This window comes from Rhea pennata, chromosome 16, assembly GCF_028389875.1.
Source record: "Rhea pennata isolate bPtePen1 chromosome 16, bPtePen1.pri, whole genome shotgun sequence".
In the NCBI taxonomy this organism is placed as follows: Eukaryota; Metazoa; Chordata; class Aves; order Rheiformes; family Rheidae; genus Rhea; species Rhea pennata.
In genome coordinates this window covers 12995044-13012952 of record NC_084678.1, presented here as the reverse complement: position 1 = coordinate 13012952, position 17909 = coordinate 12995044, and the positions used below count along the sequence as shown (strand labels likewise).

Sequence of the window (17909 nt, the reverse complement as noted above, 5' to 3'; positions counted from 1 at the left end):
AACCGAAGCAAGTCATTTCCCGTGGGTGTCTAAGCCAAGCTATTACTCGTAAGCGATTTGTGACTAGCTTGCATAGAAAATAATGATACATCCCATCCCTGATTCCTGCTGAATCAATCAAATGAAGTGAATCAGCCTAAGTTCCTCAGCCCTCCAACAAGTCATTCAGTATAAACCATTACTGTGTTAGGTCTATTTTCAGATGTTTGAATGCTTGGAAGACAAAACTGAACAGAGTAATGAAGTTGCATGCAAACTTCTGGAGCACTTGGTGTACTGAGAAATGTAAATAACACTACCAGACATCACATGGGATGCATAAGCTGCTTTAATAATAAATTTATTAAGTGGCAAGAAGCCACTCTGCTTTGTAAACTGATTTTACTCAATCACAGTCCCCCCTTTTTTTCTCTTTTCCTCAGTTAGCATGAATTATTCTGTAATTTGCATGTAAAAGATTTACAGAGAGATATGTTCTGGCCCACTCTCTTGTTGATTTTACTGGTCAGCAAAACATTAAACATGCAGAAACAGCACTTTATTAAAACTAAATGCGTTTCATCGTTACATCTCTCTTGCTGCTAAGCTAAATTGTCACTGTATAAGCCAAACCTACAGTGGTTTTTCCCTCATCCTATGTTCCAAGATGTAGTGGGGCCTGCAAAAATGTCTGATAAAACCTCACATAAAATAAGTAATTCAGAAGGCTGTGTAAGCAAGAGCTGCAGTTGCTTCTTCAGACTAGAGAGAAGCTTCTCATGCATTAAATGCACTTAGTTAAGTTTTGTGAGGTGCTCCAAAGAGGACCTGCCATCCCCCTGATAGTTAGTAGAGCCTGGAGTCTGCACCACTGGTATTGTTCAGCCACTGTGTGCACCAATAATTTAAAAAAAAATTAAATTGTTTTTATCAGAAACAAGTAATAAATCATATCATGATAGTAAAAAATGGCAATTTCTGATGTATGACTTTTTCATTGCTTGAGAATGAATCAGTGCAAAGTGAGGTAACACATGCACCCTGTCACTTTGGGATAGGGGTGCATTAAACCAAGCGACGCCTTTTGGAATCCCTCTCCATATCTTCAGTGGGAGAGTCTCCATTGCATCCTAGTGGGGATACCATGTTTAGCAGAGGGTCTTCAGATGCCCCTCCAAATAGGGACAGCAACAAAGCCACACCATAGCCTGTAGCTCGTTCACCCTAGGAAAAAAACAGAAACAAAAACACATTTTAGATTGTATAACCTGGGCTAGTTTTAATTTACCTACTCACTCAACAGGAGCAGTGAATGTGCAAGGCCACAGTGAATACTCAGGGTCCTTAGCAGGCCTCCTCAGCTAGTGGTTCTGCACTCATGTTGCTGGAATCTAGCCAGGAATTGGTCCTGGTTAGATTAAACCAGCACATCAGTGAGTCAATTCACACAAGAACAGAGCTCACAATTACTTCAGGTTGGATTTGTGCTGACAATATTCAGGGTAAAGAACGTTCCATCCAACACAAGCATGGATTTTGAATGTGAGTTGAAGAAACTGGATTTAAATAAATAAATAAATAATAATAATAAAAAATCCGAGACATATATAGGAGTTCCAGGCAAAGGACTAGGAGGAACACTTGAGCAAACATTTTTCTTCCCTGCTGACAGTCAGCAGAAGAAAAGTGAAGTCTTGGTCAATCACCTTAAAGATAATATGGGAAAAAACTTTGGAAGGCTATAATTACTTCCATGAAGAGCAAGCAACTGAGTTAAGAAACAGAAGAGTTTGAAGAGTTAAAGAAGCTGCTGCTTAAAGTGACTTTTTGAACATTTTAAAAAGAAAATAAAAAATACGTCCAGATGAAGCTACCAAAACAAAGGAATTCAGTTTCCCAAATACATATGAAAAGTCAATGCATTCCAAAAGACTCTCCTCTCTCTATTTCTCTCCTTATATTTAAAGGGACAGAATTCAGGGTCTCTGCAGGAACAGGCAGTTTTCTTCCCTACGGTAGTAAGCAAGGTAAAATGTCAGAAGTCAGACAAACACACTCACCGCATGAACAGGTGCGGCAATGTCTATATGGACCCAGACTCCAGGCCAGTCAAAGCCAATGTGAGAAGCAATGAACAGCCCAGCACAGGAGCTTGGAGTATTGTCTCGGTCCTGTAGAAGCAAAATACAGTTTTCTTGCATGAAAACAAAATATTAGCATTTTATTCTTGCCTACGAAGAAGATAGCATGCGAATCTATCAAAGCTCAATGCATGGCCCTAAAACCTAGACTTGCTAACAAAGTATACCGTAAATCCCTTGATTTAAATCCCTGGTAGCAGTCTGGTCTCACTCTTCCACGCAAACACCTTTCTGCCATGTTTTTGGAACCTACTGCATATTCTAACTCTCAAACATGGTGTCCGCAGCTTCAGCAGTCCCCAAGGTCTCTGTCCTCAACTTCCTGGTTGCTGCTCTCTCTCTGCAGGTTATAAATGATCTGAGGAATATTCATCTTTACTTCTTAGGAGGTTTCCACCCAGAAGTTTAGTACACATCTTAAAAGGCAAGGTGCAAAATTATCTTTGGACTGCAAGTTACAGTGTATGATACAAAATTGACCTTAAATATCAATGCAGAGACATTTGGTCTATAAAATACCCAAGTAAATAATGGTTTTCAAAGACCTTATGTGGCCCATTTCTTAAGAAAGAAAAAGCTTTCGTTATGCAGACCAGTGCATTATCCAGGATATGCAAAGGAAGATGGATCAGAATACGTCTTTATGCAGTATATGGAATTTAAAGAAAAACTTACTGCCACAGAGTTCTTCATATCAGCTACAGCAGAGGTAAATTCACTGAAGTGGAGCTCAGGGCAATACACAAGAGGATGGACCAAGTCTCCACAGTTCCTACCAGCTTTAACACAAGCCTTTTCCCACTCTTCGTTGTTGGTAAGGACAGCAGCATGATACTTTCCTGTTGCAATTCCCTAGTGAAATACAGGACATCATCAGGAAAGATGCGCCTTTATTGTGCTGGGTAGGACAATTCTCTACTCTCTCCTCTGCATTAACAGTTGTTTGTCATCCAATAAGACCACCAATAAAAAAAATCTCAAAGCTATTTGACAAGAGGGTGATGGTGTTACAAATGTAGACGTAGGCATAGTACCTACTATTGAAGCTTTTAAAATGTTTGGAAATCCATTCTGCAGTGAAACAGTCCACATTTATTTAGCCTATTCAAACCACACCCCCAGAAAAAAATTTCTTTGTATTTGCAGAGTAAGCAAACTATACGGTTGATAGTTACTTATTCTTAGGAATAAAATCAAATCAGCAATGAATTACAAATAAAATAGCTAGCACACATGATATTCCAGCAGTATGTGTCAACAAACATTTTGAATTCAACATCTTGAATGGTCAGAAAGATTACTTCCTTCTAGATCTACAAAATCCAGAAGCCATCCTTGCCTCAAGTTTCCAGCAGGATACTGTAAACAGGAAACTCTTTAAGGATTAATGTTTACACCAAAGCATACAACATACATGCTTTCAAACATTTGCCACCATTTCTCCTCCTGATATGAAGACCATTTTTTCTCTAGATTACACCAAAGGAATCACTGCAAACCAATATAACCTGCTATAAAAAGGTAATAGATTTCAAAAAAACGAGTATTAAAGTGGCATCCATGTATCATTCTGTGTATGACTTACAATGTAAGACATTTCATGGACAAGAAAATTCCTCAGATCCTCAGTTGGTGGAAATCAGCAAAGCCTCAAAGGAGCTAATCTGATTAACTCCAGTAGAAAACCTGATCCATAATTTCTGTCTAGTATCTTGCAACTGCTAAACAGCATTCAACTAACTGCAGTATCCATGGAATGCAGGAGCACAACCATGATGCTCTCTTATCTGACCTTATGGTAGGGAAAGCCTAATAGCATCTTACTCAGTCATATCATAATCTCTTGTGCCAAATAAAGAAGTCAAGCTGAAGTTGCCAACAATCACATTTAAATCACACCCTTATTTTCAGTGTTAAGAATGGCTACTACTTCCCTGTTTATTAACCCAACTCTGAGGATGTTATTAAATACAGAAACTAACTCATAACAAATTGAAAATAGCATATGAATATGAGTGGAAGTTCTGCAAATTATAAAGCTACTGAATTGCAAACACTGGATCACTTACATTATCTAACATCATCAGAAAAATACCATTTTTCCCCTAAACTTGCATGAAGCATAAGTCACGTAAAAAAACAGAAAACCTGCTAGTTTCTAGAAAGCATTGATGGCACATGTCATCTTCTCCAAATACGTAGCACACACAAAGAGTTACAGCTTACTGGTGTTACTGTTGATAGTTTTTTTTTTCTTATGCAAGTTTTCGAAGCCATCAACAGGTACCAGTTCATGATTCCCAGTTTCCCCCAACAACCAGCAGGACTGAGGCAAAGATGCAGGCAATGCGCAGACACTAACATGATGTCTCCCTGTCCGCTAGCAGCTTTATACTAGTACCTGAGCTCCAGTAAGAGTGGCCATATCAAGAATGATATCAGCTCCAAGATCTTTGCATGCATAAGCTACTCCATCAGCCAGTATCAGCCTGCCTTCTGCATCAGTGTTATTGATTTCCACAGTCCTGGAAAGAAGACAACACATTTAACATAATACTGGTTCAGGACAGAAGTTAAAACCACACCTATCTTGTCTAGAATACTGGGTAAGAAAGCAGGTTCAAATCTAATGTACTTTTTAACTTGACTCTGCAATACAGACAAACAAGTCTGTATTACTGCTTATTCCCTGCTTACAAGCATCCAGGCAGAGCAAGCCCCAATAAGTGTTTTGACAGAATGTGTTGTCTTCATGGTAAGGTCTACCTGCTGGATCCGTACAGTAACCAGCATGCCAGGCTAGGATCTCACAAACTGCTGCCATACAAAAAAGTATCATACTCTACTTAAAACTATATAAGATACTTGAGCAGTGCTAGTCCATTTCTGGGACTGAGACAATACAGACTACAGATGGACACAAAACAGTTGTACAGGAACAATGCACATGCGTGAGAGTTCTTTAAGGTAACTTCAGCTCAGAACATAACGTACACATTATATGTATTTTGATGTGCACTTAAATATCCAACAAGAAACTCAGAGCTAACAGGAAACTTACTCCTACGGCTGTCAAACACTTATCAATACTATGGGAGGTTGCTGAGGGGCAGGTTCACAATCTGTATGGTACTCAGATGAACAGAATGAAAGATCATGTTTTTTTCTCAAAGTATCTGTTAAAAGGGATAGATATAATCTTACTTTCCAGAGTAAAGAACATGAATATCATCAGGTCTTGTTGCGCGTGGCCCAACTGCATTCTCAGCCAAACAAAAAACAGCATGAAGATTGTCTTTAAAACCCTGTAGTAACAATAAGAGAGAAATGGGTTTCAATTCATACCATCAGGTTAATTTATTGAGGTGAAATCAATAAAGGATTACAACTTGACAGAAATGCTACTAATTATATGGGAAATCTATGATAAATGTCTTGTAGTTTGAACCTGATGCCAAGAGCTATAGAATGGGAATAAGATGACTATCTAATACTACCTTCAGAGTCCTCACTGGAGAGGAAATAGGAGCCTACAAGCAAGTGAGACAGACAAGCAGAGTAGGGATCTAGAAAGCCTTTGCCAACCGAGCAAGTGACCCATACAAACTTCCCTCAGTGGTAAGGTATGTGAATTAAAATGTCTATTACATGCAGTGTGCAGATGCAACAGGAGGGTGGTTATGTTTAGTTACTATGATTCTCTGGGAAGAACACTTTTTGTACTTTACAGCCAGCTTTAGTTCCATCACCACAAGCATAATTCCAAAGCCCACTAAACTCACCCGGAGATTGCTGGGCTTATTGAAAACAAACTCTAAGTCACTAAACTACAGTATCCCTATGTGAAAACCAGCAGAACACATCTCCAAAGATGTGCCACTTCATTCATCTAACTTAGTATCACCCTAACATAGGCTCACAACAGAGGTTACAAACACTAGGGACTATAGTCTTGTCTTTTTTTTTGTAGCCACAAAGGAAAGATCCAAGTAACAGACGCTTTCAAAATGACAATTACGACTTTTGACAGTACATTACACAGCCAGTCAGGATGCCTGGGATTATTTTCCAATCCCTGTATTTTCCATTGCTTTTATTTAGTCTCCAATAACAACAAAGATACAATTTGGGGCCATTTGAGAAACTGAGCTCCTCCCTATCATTTCTGCAATACTGGGGGAAAGCCTATAGTAATAACGGAAAAGGATAGAAATAAAAAAACACTAACATGCAGCCATTTGTGAACTGTGTGCTTTCTCTGTAAAATCAGCCCCTGATGAACTGATTCCACCTCTGAGAAATTTGTTGGAAAGCAACTGTGATCATGGTGATCCTGGAACATGGTACTCCCCCATGTCTCAGCGCATCTCCCAGCCACCAGCCTTCTGTGACACAGCTCGTGATCCCACAGAATCCAACACTCAAACCACAAGTCAGATAGAGGCTAGCAGTATCTTTCCATACGCAAAAAAAACCCCAAACTCTTCTTAAGTGTGGTTGTTTTGTTTTCCTATCACATACGCGTGTATTGGGAGGCACACATTTCAAAATCTTCTTCCTCTTAACCTCCTCTCTTTCTTCTGCCAGATTTCTTTCTGGTTTACTCTGGTTCAAAATTAAGTGTTTATCTGGTTATGAGTGGTATTTTAAAATACATGATGATTTTGTTTATATAATGACTGTATCGTGTGGAGGGATCCTATGAACAGAAAGGCAAACAGCAGCATTTAATAAAGAAAGGCATCATTTCTCTCCAACTGGGATAGCTAGCCTTAAAAACATCAAATTCCTAGGAAAACCAAGGTTAGTTTTACTAGGAATCTCTTGATGAAAGTCCATAGCTGAAGAAAAATGGACATGCTGAATAAGCTCATTTTATGAAATCCAACGTACAAACCTATCAACTGAAAGCTTTCAGAATAACGTGCAGCATCTGGAAGCAATAAAGTAATTTTGCAGTTTCTAGTCCAGTCAGTGGGCACACAGCATTGCAGATGAGATAACCTTCCATCTAGCACCCACTGCTCTGCCAAAATGGTCTGTGCAGCAAAATCCCAATCTATTCACAGTATCTCACCAAATTTCACCAAATTCTTCCTCTTCCAAATGGGACAGGTAGTTAATCTACTGCTGCCAAAAAAAAAAACCACAAAAAACAGAAACTTGCTACTAGTGTTGACTGCCTTTTCACTTTCACTGAATCTCATTCCCTTTGTAGCTGCCTAAAAGCAGCATTCCCTATGTTGACATGCAAGAGACAAGAATTGAAAAAAAATAAGTGAATGCTTTTCTCTTCACACTTTTGTTGGAAGGCTCAGAATGAATGTAATGCATCTTTCTAGGAAAAAAAAATCACTGCTTAGCTTGATTTTTCTCTCCAAATTCTCATTAAATCATGTTAAAAATTGTAGAATACCATGTAGGCAGAAGATTTTTTCTGAAGATGAATAATTGCCTCTTTCCCTTCCCACTGAGCTTCCTAATTCAATGCAAGTTTCAACTTCAGTCTTTGTGACAAAGCATAGCTAAGCTAAACTCCCACCAGCTTTATATTTTTAATGCTTTAAAAAAAGCATTAAAAAGGTAGTCTTGAAACAGTAACAAGGATAAATTCTTTCCACTACCCAACTGAATTAATTTTCTACAGAGTTCTTTAACAGTTCTTTTTACATGAGGTTTTAAAATGAAGTAGTGAGATCATTCTTTTGTTTCTGCATAAGAGGGCGCAGATTTCATGCAGATATGACAACTTTTGCAGGCTCAGTTTGTCCAAACATATTACTGAGTTTTGTCATGGCCCATTAATTGCATGGGAAATAACAAATCACTTACCATTCAACTCCTATTGTAACTGTGAATGCAATTTCAGCCAGCGGAGATAACTATATAGAAGCATACTTCTGAAGCAAGGAATGAATCACCAAGAGTGTACCACATATGTGCCTTTCCCTGACTCTCTCAAAGCACTGGAGAAGTTTTTACCTTTTGTCCTTGTTAAATGTGTGACTGAACTTCCTGAAGGACTGAGTTACAGAAAGCTAGCTGTTTTGTCCAAGATGCTCCTCACAAATCTGTTTTCAATTGTAAATCTCTGCAGATAACTATAAAGTTTGCAATCCTTTCACATCAAACATGCTGCTAGGGCCAAGGCACAGAGTTGAACTGTTAAGAAATGGGTATTCGGCAGTGATCCTCCCCTGGACAAAGCTTCCATCAGACCTATGCATTAATCTGCAGCAGTAAATGTTCTTTGAACTTTGGATACTCCTTGGAGGCAATAGCTGCTCTGTCAGCAAGACTTAGTGACTGGATTTGTGGAGAGGGCAGCTTTATTGGCAGTGGCCATGTATCTTCCCCAGTTAAAATGTTGTTAAAATGTTACTGGTATTTCTTTTTACATCTTCCTATTTCAATGCTTGGTTTCTTCTCCAGTCCCCTGCTAATTTCTGAGCACATGAGCCAACCAACAAACAGCTCCTGATCAGACTAGAACTGTAACTTCCCCACTAGATATTAGAATTGGCACAGCATTCAGGATATGGACAGACTTAGTACCTCCGAGTAACTCATGTCCCGCGCCTTTTCTTTTTGCTAAGGGAATAACAGCTGCCCCAAATCCCATACCTTAAATACAAACAGCACTGGATAACTCAGGTGTAACAAGGAACCTGAATTAACACTAATTCACGAAACTCTTAAAAAAAAAAAAAAAAAAAAAAAAAAAAAAAAAAAAAAAAAAAAAAATCTCACATTTCCCAAGATCCCAAAGATTTTAAATATTTTCCTAAAATAGCAGAAAGAGCTAAGTGACCCAAGATCACTAAAGGCAGTCACAGGAGACTGGCCCCAATATCTGGGAATACATCCAAAAGTCAGACTGCTCCTTTGCAATACTGGTCTACATGGTATCAATTAACATGTTTTACTTACTTGCTTTACAGTGGCTTTGAAGGCACCCAAAATAGCAGCTGCTCCACCACAGTCTCGTTTCATGCCAGGCATAGTAGTCTGTTTAAACAGCAACATAGAGAGATACATGTATTTTTTGCTTTAAAGAACAGTTTCACAGTTCTGCCTACTAAAATTAGTATTTCTGATGTATCTGTAACTCTACTCTTGACAGTGCTCCGCCATAATAGATACACAGAATACATGTACATCTACTTTTCTGTGATCTTGCCTTAGAGCTGGAAAATACTAAATCACTGCTGCTAATTTACTAGAAAAGAAAAAGGGAAAAGGTTGATAAGATTTGCACTGAGATCAACTCAAATGGGCTTTGGATCTGTCTCCAAAATCAGAAATTAAATACCTTTGTTTTAGCTTTCTACTAACAGTATGCAGTACCTAAAGAGCAAAATACCAGGTAGTTACTAACTGCTCTGTAAAACATTCCTTGAATTCTATTCGGTCTTTTCACCCTGGTAGTTTACATCCATATGGGTGAGGCCAGATCCACCTCTAACAAAAATGTTTTTATATCTACAGACATTAAATGAATTATTTCCATCTGGAAACATGACTGTAGGCAAAGACAACAGAATAACAAGTATTTACGTACCTTTCCCTTAATGCTGAGTCCTCCAGTATCATACACAATACCTTTGCCCACCCATGCAATGGTCTGTGTAGCACCATCTGGAGTGTGACTGAGAACTGCTAGGGCAGGAGGATGCAGAGCTGCCTTGCCAACTCCATAGATACCTGGAAAATAGAGAATTAAACCACTTGTGGGGAAGAAGCACTGGAGGGAGAAATCTCTGGTTATTATGTGTGAATCACCTTGAGATTCTGCAGGTAATAAAACTTTCAAAAATACATAAATAAAACATTATAATTTAGATGGCATAATAGTCCAAAGAACTGCTGGAAAAAAAGGTTGAATTTTGAACAAGATATACCTCCAAATCCTTTCTCTTTCAGCTCCTCATCCCGAATAATGGTTGGAGTAATCCCAAGATCCTTGCCAACTTTTTTGATTTCCTTCATCATTAAGAGAAAAAAGACAGCCAGTCAATGATCAGAAAGACACATTTGTGCCTTCCCACAGTAAAGAGAGATGTATCCACGTATGGGTTTTGTGCGATTTTGGTACATACACACACACAGACATTCATTATTTTAGGCTTGGCACTTGTTTACCAATGGCGTAATTCCACTGAAACATCCTTGATTTACAACTACATGAAGTGCAAATCTGATGTTTAAGCTCCACTAATAAAAGAAATCTTCAGAGGTAGAGGCCAGCTGTACTCTCTGTTGGACCATGATGAAACAGAACATTTTCACTCTCAGCAGCTTTCCAGATCTTTATAATAAACCCATTTGCAAACATGTCAGCTTCTCTCCCTTAATTTCAGAAACACTCGACACCATGCGGCTTCCCATTTCACAGATCCATGACAATCGCACATCCTTGAAATAGCCAGCATTTGGCTGCTTATCCAGAGTCACAGAGGAACCCGTATCACGACCAAATCAAGAACTCGTTTCTTGACTCCTGTTGGTTACCCCAGCTTTACACTCTGCATCCTTTCAACTTATCAAAGCTCTTTGAGCTGTTAAAGCCTAAGGAAATAACCCAAGCCTCCTTGGACTGCTTTTTGATATGCCTTCTACTGCCAACATAGAAGAAAGTTTTGCTATGAAATACCAACACTGGTTCTTGATCACTATAGTCAACACTTCCAATAAGCAATTCTTACTCATAAGGTGCATTACCAACCTCCAGGAAGTTATCTGTGTTCATTTCATTGCATGGGGTGTCCACAATTCGAGCAGCCAGCCTGACTCCTTCTGTAGCACTTGCCAGACACTGGGAAAAGAAGGGAGGACACTTGAGAGCTGGCTTTGGTTTGGATGTTTTTCCACATAACTTTGCACCTAGTGCTGCGTAGCCTACACTAGATGTGTGGCTTCTCTGGAGAATATTAATGCTTAAATGCAACAGACTCCAGACAGTTCTACAATACTAAACAATGAACACAACTATTATTTTTCGTATTTGTTAAACTTACTTTTTCCTGTGCTCCAATTCCTAGGGAACTTCATTCCTTCCCACAGTGAATTGATATTTCAAAATTAGCAGCCTTTTTCCACTCAAAATGTGACCAAGAATGTAATGGGAGGTTTAGGGAGAAACATAAGACTAAGCAAGTTCAAGATATTAGGACAAGCTTGCAGGCTGCCTGGGCTGGAAACCTGCAGAGACTATGCAATCTACAACATGGGAAGCAGTAGAGTTTAGAATGGTTCAGCACAATCATTTACTACCATAAGACATTATATATGGGGGGCAGGGAGAGCATGGAGAATGTGGAATATTTCATATTTGCGTGAAACATACGTAACTGTTTCTTCATTTCTGTGGTGGAATGAACTGACCTTCACCCGGACTGAGTAAAACTGACTGAATCAAGAGTGGATTAAACCAGAATGGTCTGCAGTGAGCAAGCTCAGACCATTTCTTTAAAAAAGGATCCTCTCAACAAGGAGAACAATGAAGGCACTAGAGAACAGACATTAAATTTTAACACTATGGAATCAACAACTTGAAGAAAAAAGATCAGGCGGAAGGAAACTTTGTTAAAGTTTTCCAGCAGCCACAGGACACGGAAGACCACACACAGCAGGAGGGTGAGTCAAGATGGGTTTCAAAGGAATCTGATGTGTTGGCTAGTTATTCGTGTTGATGTATCTCAAGTTTGGTTTGGCCAGGCTGCCCCAAGGACTCTACATTCTGTATCCCCTCAGACTCATAAACTTGGCTTGTTTTGGAATGGTGCCTGATTCCCTACAACTACTTCTGGTTGTTTTACTTCCCCTAAAGGGATAAGGACCTCCTCAAGAGCCAAACTAGGTTTGCAGTGATTCACTGTTAGGGTCACAGAGGTAAAAGGAGGTGTTCTAATCAAAGGCCAAGTCTGAGGGAAACAATATAACCTATCCACAGAAATAAGCTATGCCTGGGATTGGCTTCTGAGAAGCTGGATAATGGGAATCTTGAGCAAATCTTTAACCTTGTAAAACTGTGACAATCCCTCCTAGTCCTCACCATAAAATAGCTTGGACAATGCAGTAGGAGCAGAATGTGGCAGCATGCCTAGGGAGAGGTTTAGCCAAAAAACTGCTACCACATGCCTATTCCAAGCTCTGCATTAGCTGTCCAGTGCTGGATGAATTTAAGTGGTCAAAACTCAGCTTGGAAGAAGCCAGTAGTTCTTTTGGCATTCACACTGGGAGAAAAAACATAAGATTTCAGCTTTTTCAGTTGTAAATATCCAAGTGGCTTCAGATCTACCTATCTGAAGGATTTTGTTTTAAACACTATTTACTTGTTCTCTGTTTTGAGATATGCAGAAATATAACGATCTGCTGCTGTATTCTTAGCACATCTCTCCTTGCTACTTTCCTACAAACTGGACTAGTATCATTTGCTGTAGCCAATTCACCCAATCAAAACAGCAGGGCAAAAGTACGAAGGCAAAGATGCTAAAGGGGAAAAAAAAAGAAAACCTAAAGCTGCAATTATGAATTTGGAGCACTGAACAGTGTAATAGCTTAAGTGCAGGACTTAGAAAAGCTTTTAAATTATGAACTTGATGAGGAATATTAAAAGTTACCTGATGTGGGGTATGCACCCTGTAACAGTCAGGTATAAAGAAAACAATCTTTGATTTTCAGCTGTTGAAACATGACTTAGAAAAAATGCAAGTGTTGTGCTCAGCTCATTTCCAAGATAGACTTGGAGACTTCTTAAGGGTCTTGTTTCTGGCTACAGTTTTGCTAGAGGAATACAGCCAGAGAGTGCATCAGACAGAAATATCAGATGCCATACGTAACCCCAGAATACACAGCACTTAAGTGACTTCAGTGACATTCACCTGCATAACCATGGACAAAACTTGCCCCCAAGTAAAAGAAATAGGGAAGTCCACACACCAAAGGTAATGTAATATTAAAGGCTAAAAATCTACTATTTGCATCCATGGTTTTCTTTGTGCTAATTGTTTGGTATCTTCCACTCCTGAAATTTAAATTCTGAACAACAGCTTCAGCCTTCACTGCAATAATATCATGTTCAATATTTCTACAAAGGTACGCTGCAAACTCATCACTATCAAAGAACTTTGATATGGGATCATTTCTTACTTTAGATACAACACCTACTGCACACGTAGCCTGAAAGACATGCATTTGTGTATGTCACTATTTAAAAAATAAATGATTTTATGGAACAGTAGAAACAACTCACCACATAACAAATCAAAAGCTTACTTTAAGGGTTGCCACTTCTATTGGTCCATTGTTCTGTCCAACCAGGAAAAATTCTACTGTTACAGTTTTCTTCTCTGTGCGTCTCGATGCACTGGACCTATGTGTGAACAACGGGAAAGCCCTGGCTAACGCACAAGCAGAGGCGAAAACTTCAGATCGCTCACAGACCATCTGAAACACCAGCCAGAAGACAAACAAGTCAGACATCTTTCAGGGGTGTGGACAGCTACACTTAAAAGGATCTATCATCTGTGACAATATTGGTGGGGGGTGGAGGCACAAACGGGAAAAGAACTGATGTCTGAATCAGGACGTACTCATATATCATGCTTTGCATGGATGGAAAAGCACTACAAGCAGAGCACACAACTCAGCCAGTTCTGTTTACTTCCCAAATGGAAATGAATTATAGTGCTGCATCTGATGGCATGGGAACAAACACGTCCTTATAAGGGAGCTGAACCACTTTAATTAAGCTAGTGCAATTAACAGAATTTTGCATATAGACCAAGACAAAAAGACATGGGAACCACCCATGTGTGTTCAAAAAAAACGACATGTAGAGGGCAAAGATAAGAACGTGGTTAATGTTAACATTTTTTTTTAATGTGATGGATATTTTTCTGAAGTTCACTGCTGAAATTACCAATGAAAAGCAGTTTTAGTTAAATATTTCCAAAGTTAACTATAAGGGGAAAAAAGTATGTAGAGTTATTACTCCTGTAAATGACTTTTCCAAGTGAAAACTATAATTAGATTTTGTTACTGAAACAGACTGTATGAGTTTTCTCTAACAACCTGGAAATCTGAATTAACCTGGAGAAACATTAGAAAAAAAATTAATTATCAAATTGAACTTTCATCATTTAGTTACAAATTCATCAAGCTCACACAGCAGATGACCAGAGCTGTGCAAGACCTTGATCAGTATAAGATTCACAGCGGAACATTAGGTTGCATTAAGATTTTTAAAATTCATTGACTAACATACATAAGGCTTACTGCTTTCAATGCACCCTAAACAGGTTATGCAATGCAGACTGCATGCAGGGTGCTATGCCTAAGTTAATCATCTAAAGCATGATACGTAGCACATGCTAATATCATAAACCCTAGTCTGAAAAAAAGCCAGTACTCATTTCCTTTGCATGGACATTCCTGAATGAAAACATTCCACACACATCCATCTTGACCTCCCTCCAACTGCTTGAGCATGCATAAGCTGTTATACTTAGGTTTCGTTAATGCTTCAGTGCAAAACAGCTTACAAATACTAATATAGTTATACTGGTATAACTTGCCCACCTTCAGTCTCCTTGGATACAGCTAAAATCCTGAAAAGTCAAGAAAATACTTCACCAGACATTTCACCAAAAGCATTTTCAAACAGCCACTTACAACAATACATCTGTTGACACCTCCTGGAAGACAATTTCTAACCAGACGGGTGATGAACTGAGCTGCAGATGGACTATTGTGTCGGCTGACCCTGGAAGGCAAAGCGGCCACAGTGGCATAATTCAGGTAGAGAGGACAGCTGTCGGTCGGGTTTGGATTCAGGGTGCTTAAAGCAGATTGCCATATCTGAGGAAAAAAAGAAGAATTAAAAAAAAAAAAAAAGGCCTCATCAGTCTTCTCTTTCCTTCTCATCCTGACTATACTTAGTCACTCTTAAATACAGCATTTTAGGGGTTGAAAACAAAGAAAAAATGATGCAGCCATTTTTAAATGCAGTATGTGCTAGAATCTAAACGAACAAGAAGTATGATTAAGCTCTTTAGTAATCAGAGCACACGAACTTTCTTTCCATCACAAGTATAGCTCTCTTTTAAGCCGCATGAATTATGTTTTAAAACACAACGTTTGGTGCAAGGCTGCTTCAGAGCCCTTTTAAGTTGTTTTTACTAGTGACAAATAGATTAGTCTCAAATTATTGTTTCACGTAGCAATTTAACTAAAACCCCCCCAAAAAGGCTAAACCTTGTACTAAGAGGCTCAGAAGTCCGACACAAGGCTGCCAAACCTCCAGCAACCTAAAAACTGTAACGCGGAACACTTATCGTTCAGCAGAAGCCGTCACCACCGCGTAGACGGTGCAGACACCCCACAACGAGAGCTGGTGGTGGTGGAGGGGGGGAGATGTGGCCTCGCGCCCGCCGCCCGAGACCCCCCTCTCAGTGACTGCCCTCCTTGCAGCCGCCCCCCTCCCCCGAGGCGCTTCTCTCCCACGCACGGCACGGGCTGACAGGCAGCCGCGCTTTCAGCCGCGGTGGTTTATTCGCCGATGCGCGGACTCTCCGGGCAGAGCAACAGGCTGCTGCGGGCAGGGGCCCCGCGGGGGAAGCCCTGCCGGCCGCCCGCTCCCCTGCTGCGGGGAAGCGCCACTGCGACGCGGTTTCACGGCCCTGCTCGAGGCGGGTAACAAGCCTCTCCGCCCGGGGAAGAGGATCGAAAGCGGCTCTCCCCCGAGCAGGCCCGGCCCGGCCCGCTGCGCTCCGGGCGGCCCCGACCCCCTCGGGACGCCGCGAAAGGCGGGCGGGGGGAGGGGGAGGCGCGCCCGTCCCCGCGGCGGCGAGGCGAGGCGAGGCGAGGCGAGCTCCCGCCTTACCCGCGCCACGAGGCCGCTCGGGGCCGGGGCGGGGAGACGCGGCCTCAGGAGGGGCCGCGGGCGCCCGGCGGAGGCGGTGCCGCGCTCCCGCTCCGGCTCGCGGCGGCCGGGCGCGCCGCGCTCAGCCCGCGGGGGGTGTCGCGCCGCCGCCCGCCCTCACCTCCTCGCTGACCCGCGGCTGCAGCTTGCCCCGCAGCTGGGCCCAGGGCAGGCGGTGCAGGTTGTGCAGCTGGCCCAGCACGAGCAGCGGCCGGCTCTGCGGGTCCGCCTCCCCGGCGCTCGCCTGGAACTCCAGCTGCACGTTCGCCATCTTCCCTTCCCTTCCCGGCCCGGCTCGGCCCGGCCCGGCCCGGCCCGGCTCCGCCCCGCCCCGCGCCGGCTCGGCGGGGCGGGCAGCGCAGCGCAGCGCGGAGCGGCTCGGCGGGGCGGGCGGCCCCCGGCGGCCGCGCCGGGCACAGCAGGCGGCGGCCGGATGCGAGATGGCGGGCGGCGGCGTCGCCCCGCGGCCTCGCCGTCACATGGCGCCCGCTGCCCCCCGCCGCGGCCGTATCCCCCCGGCGGCGGCGGCCCGGAGGGACGCGGGCCCCAGCGTGCCCGGCCGCGGGGGAAGGAGGAGGAAGATGGGGAGGAGGAGGAGGAGGGCGGCGCGCGTGGAAAACTAGGCCTCGGCCTGGGAATCTGCAAAAACGGCTGGAGAAAAATACACGTTTTTAGCGTCGCACAGAAAGAAGCGCGGCGATCCAATTGTCTTGAGTTAGGGCACGGGTATATATAAAAACATACAGGAAAAATAGAGGCTACATATCTAAATTATACTAACGACAGCATCAACCTTTCAGAGGGAAAAACTTTGGCCTACAGGACAATCCAAGCGGCAGAGGCTTTGCAGGGAGAAAGCCTGGAGCAAACAGCTTCCCGAGCGGAGCCGCGCTAGCGCTCAGTCACGTTTTGCAGCTCCTTCACGTTTGGGTCCCCCTCGTTACTGGAAGCCACTGAACGACGCGTGTGTGTAACATCGGCGTCCGCCTCGCATCTGCTGTAAACGCTGGGCTAAAAAACCCCTGTGCTAGGTAATACTGGAATAGCTTTCCAAAAAACACACAGGTAGATCACTTCTACAGTTTACTCACAAACAGTTCAGAGAGGAAAATGGAAAAATATACTGTGCTGCTGCTGTGCAAAATGTGAGATGCGCTGTGTGCTACATGCATCAGTTGCTATAGCATATTTTCAAAAAATTAAAGCAGTAATTATAGCTACCTTCAGGTACAATTAAAAATGCATGCAGTTTTAACAATGGTCCAGGTTTCCCATTTGTCATACAGTTTAAGGATGTAAATCATTTTGAAAGTGTAAAATTATGTAGGGATAAATACAGAAAATGCTCTGCTTCAGAAAGTTAAGTATCACCCAAAATGTACTTCTAAAAGCATTCCAGAAATGGGAAATGGCCAAAATAGTGAACCCCATGCTATACCTTGGAGTCTAAGATAAAACATTGTTTCAAATATTACAATTAACTATGACAGTTGGAGTTTGCGAAACAAATATAATAGGGTATTTATCCTCATCTTTTTATATTTGCCAAGGATATCCTATTAATGCTAGGTCAGTAGAGAATGAATACACATTAATTTGCAGTTATGTGGAAAGACTAAACATGAAAAAGGGAGTGCATTTCCACTTAAATTGGAGAAATGAATGCTGGTGGAAATAATGGAAATACATCTAAAAAGAAAAAAAAAATAGGCTGTATTCCAGAAAAGGCTTCCTTAACATAAGCTCCTGAGTCCAGAGACTCAGTCTCTGAAAGGAAGCTGTGGAAACTTTACTGCCCAATAGATTTAAAATTAGCCTGGATAAAAGATTTAGCAAAATCTGTGGAGGTCAGCAAAGCATCATCA

The 17909-nt window shown here is 41.8% G+C and overlaps 1 protein-coding gene across 4 annotated transcripts; it reads right to left on the bottom strand.

The window, feature by feature from the left end:
• Positions 1–310: 310 nt before the first annotated feature.
• Positions 311–16371, bottom strand: NPEPL1 (aminopeptidase like 1). Of its 4 annotated transcripts, none has more exons than XM_062588973.1 (12): positions 16166–16371; positions 14796–14981; positions 13398–13568; positions 10846–10935; positions 10022–10103; positions 9682–9824; positions 9051–9128; positions 5325–5425; positions 4522–4645; positions 2796–2972; positions 2040–2150; positions 311–1203 (listed from the first exon to the last, which is right to left on the bottom strand). In XM_062588973.1, exons 1-12 carry the CDS (start codon positions 16313–16315, stop codon positions 1045–1047), a joined length of 1572 nt encoding a protein of 523 aa, XP_062444957.1. In that variant the 5' UTR covers positions 16316–16371; the 3' UTR covers positions 311–1044. The 4 variants fall into 4 exon arrangements, with proteins under 4 accessions (XP_062444957.1, XP_062444959.1, XP_062444960.1 ...); XM_062588975.1 differs by having other exon boundaries at positions 16178–16371; XM_062588976.1 differs by having other exon boundaries at positions 13398–13494; positions 16166–16253.
• Positions 16372–17909: the final 1538 nt, after the last annotated feature.

Coding starts and splice junctions, on each gene's coding strand:
- NPEPL1 (XM_062588973.1), bottom strand. CDS start 16,315: ATGGCGAACGTGCAGCTGGAGTTCCAGGCGAGCGCCGGGGAGGCGGAC. Junction 10,936..13,397: donor TAGAAGTGGCAACCCTTAAA/GTAAGCTTTTGA, acceptor TTCTTTTCCCAG/TGTCTGGCAAGTGCTACAGA. Junction 1,204..2,039: donor TTGCCGCACCTGTTCATGCG/GTGAGTGTGTTT, acceptor TTTTTTTCCTAG/GGTGAACGAGCTACAGGCTA.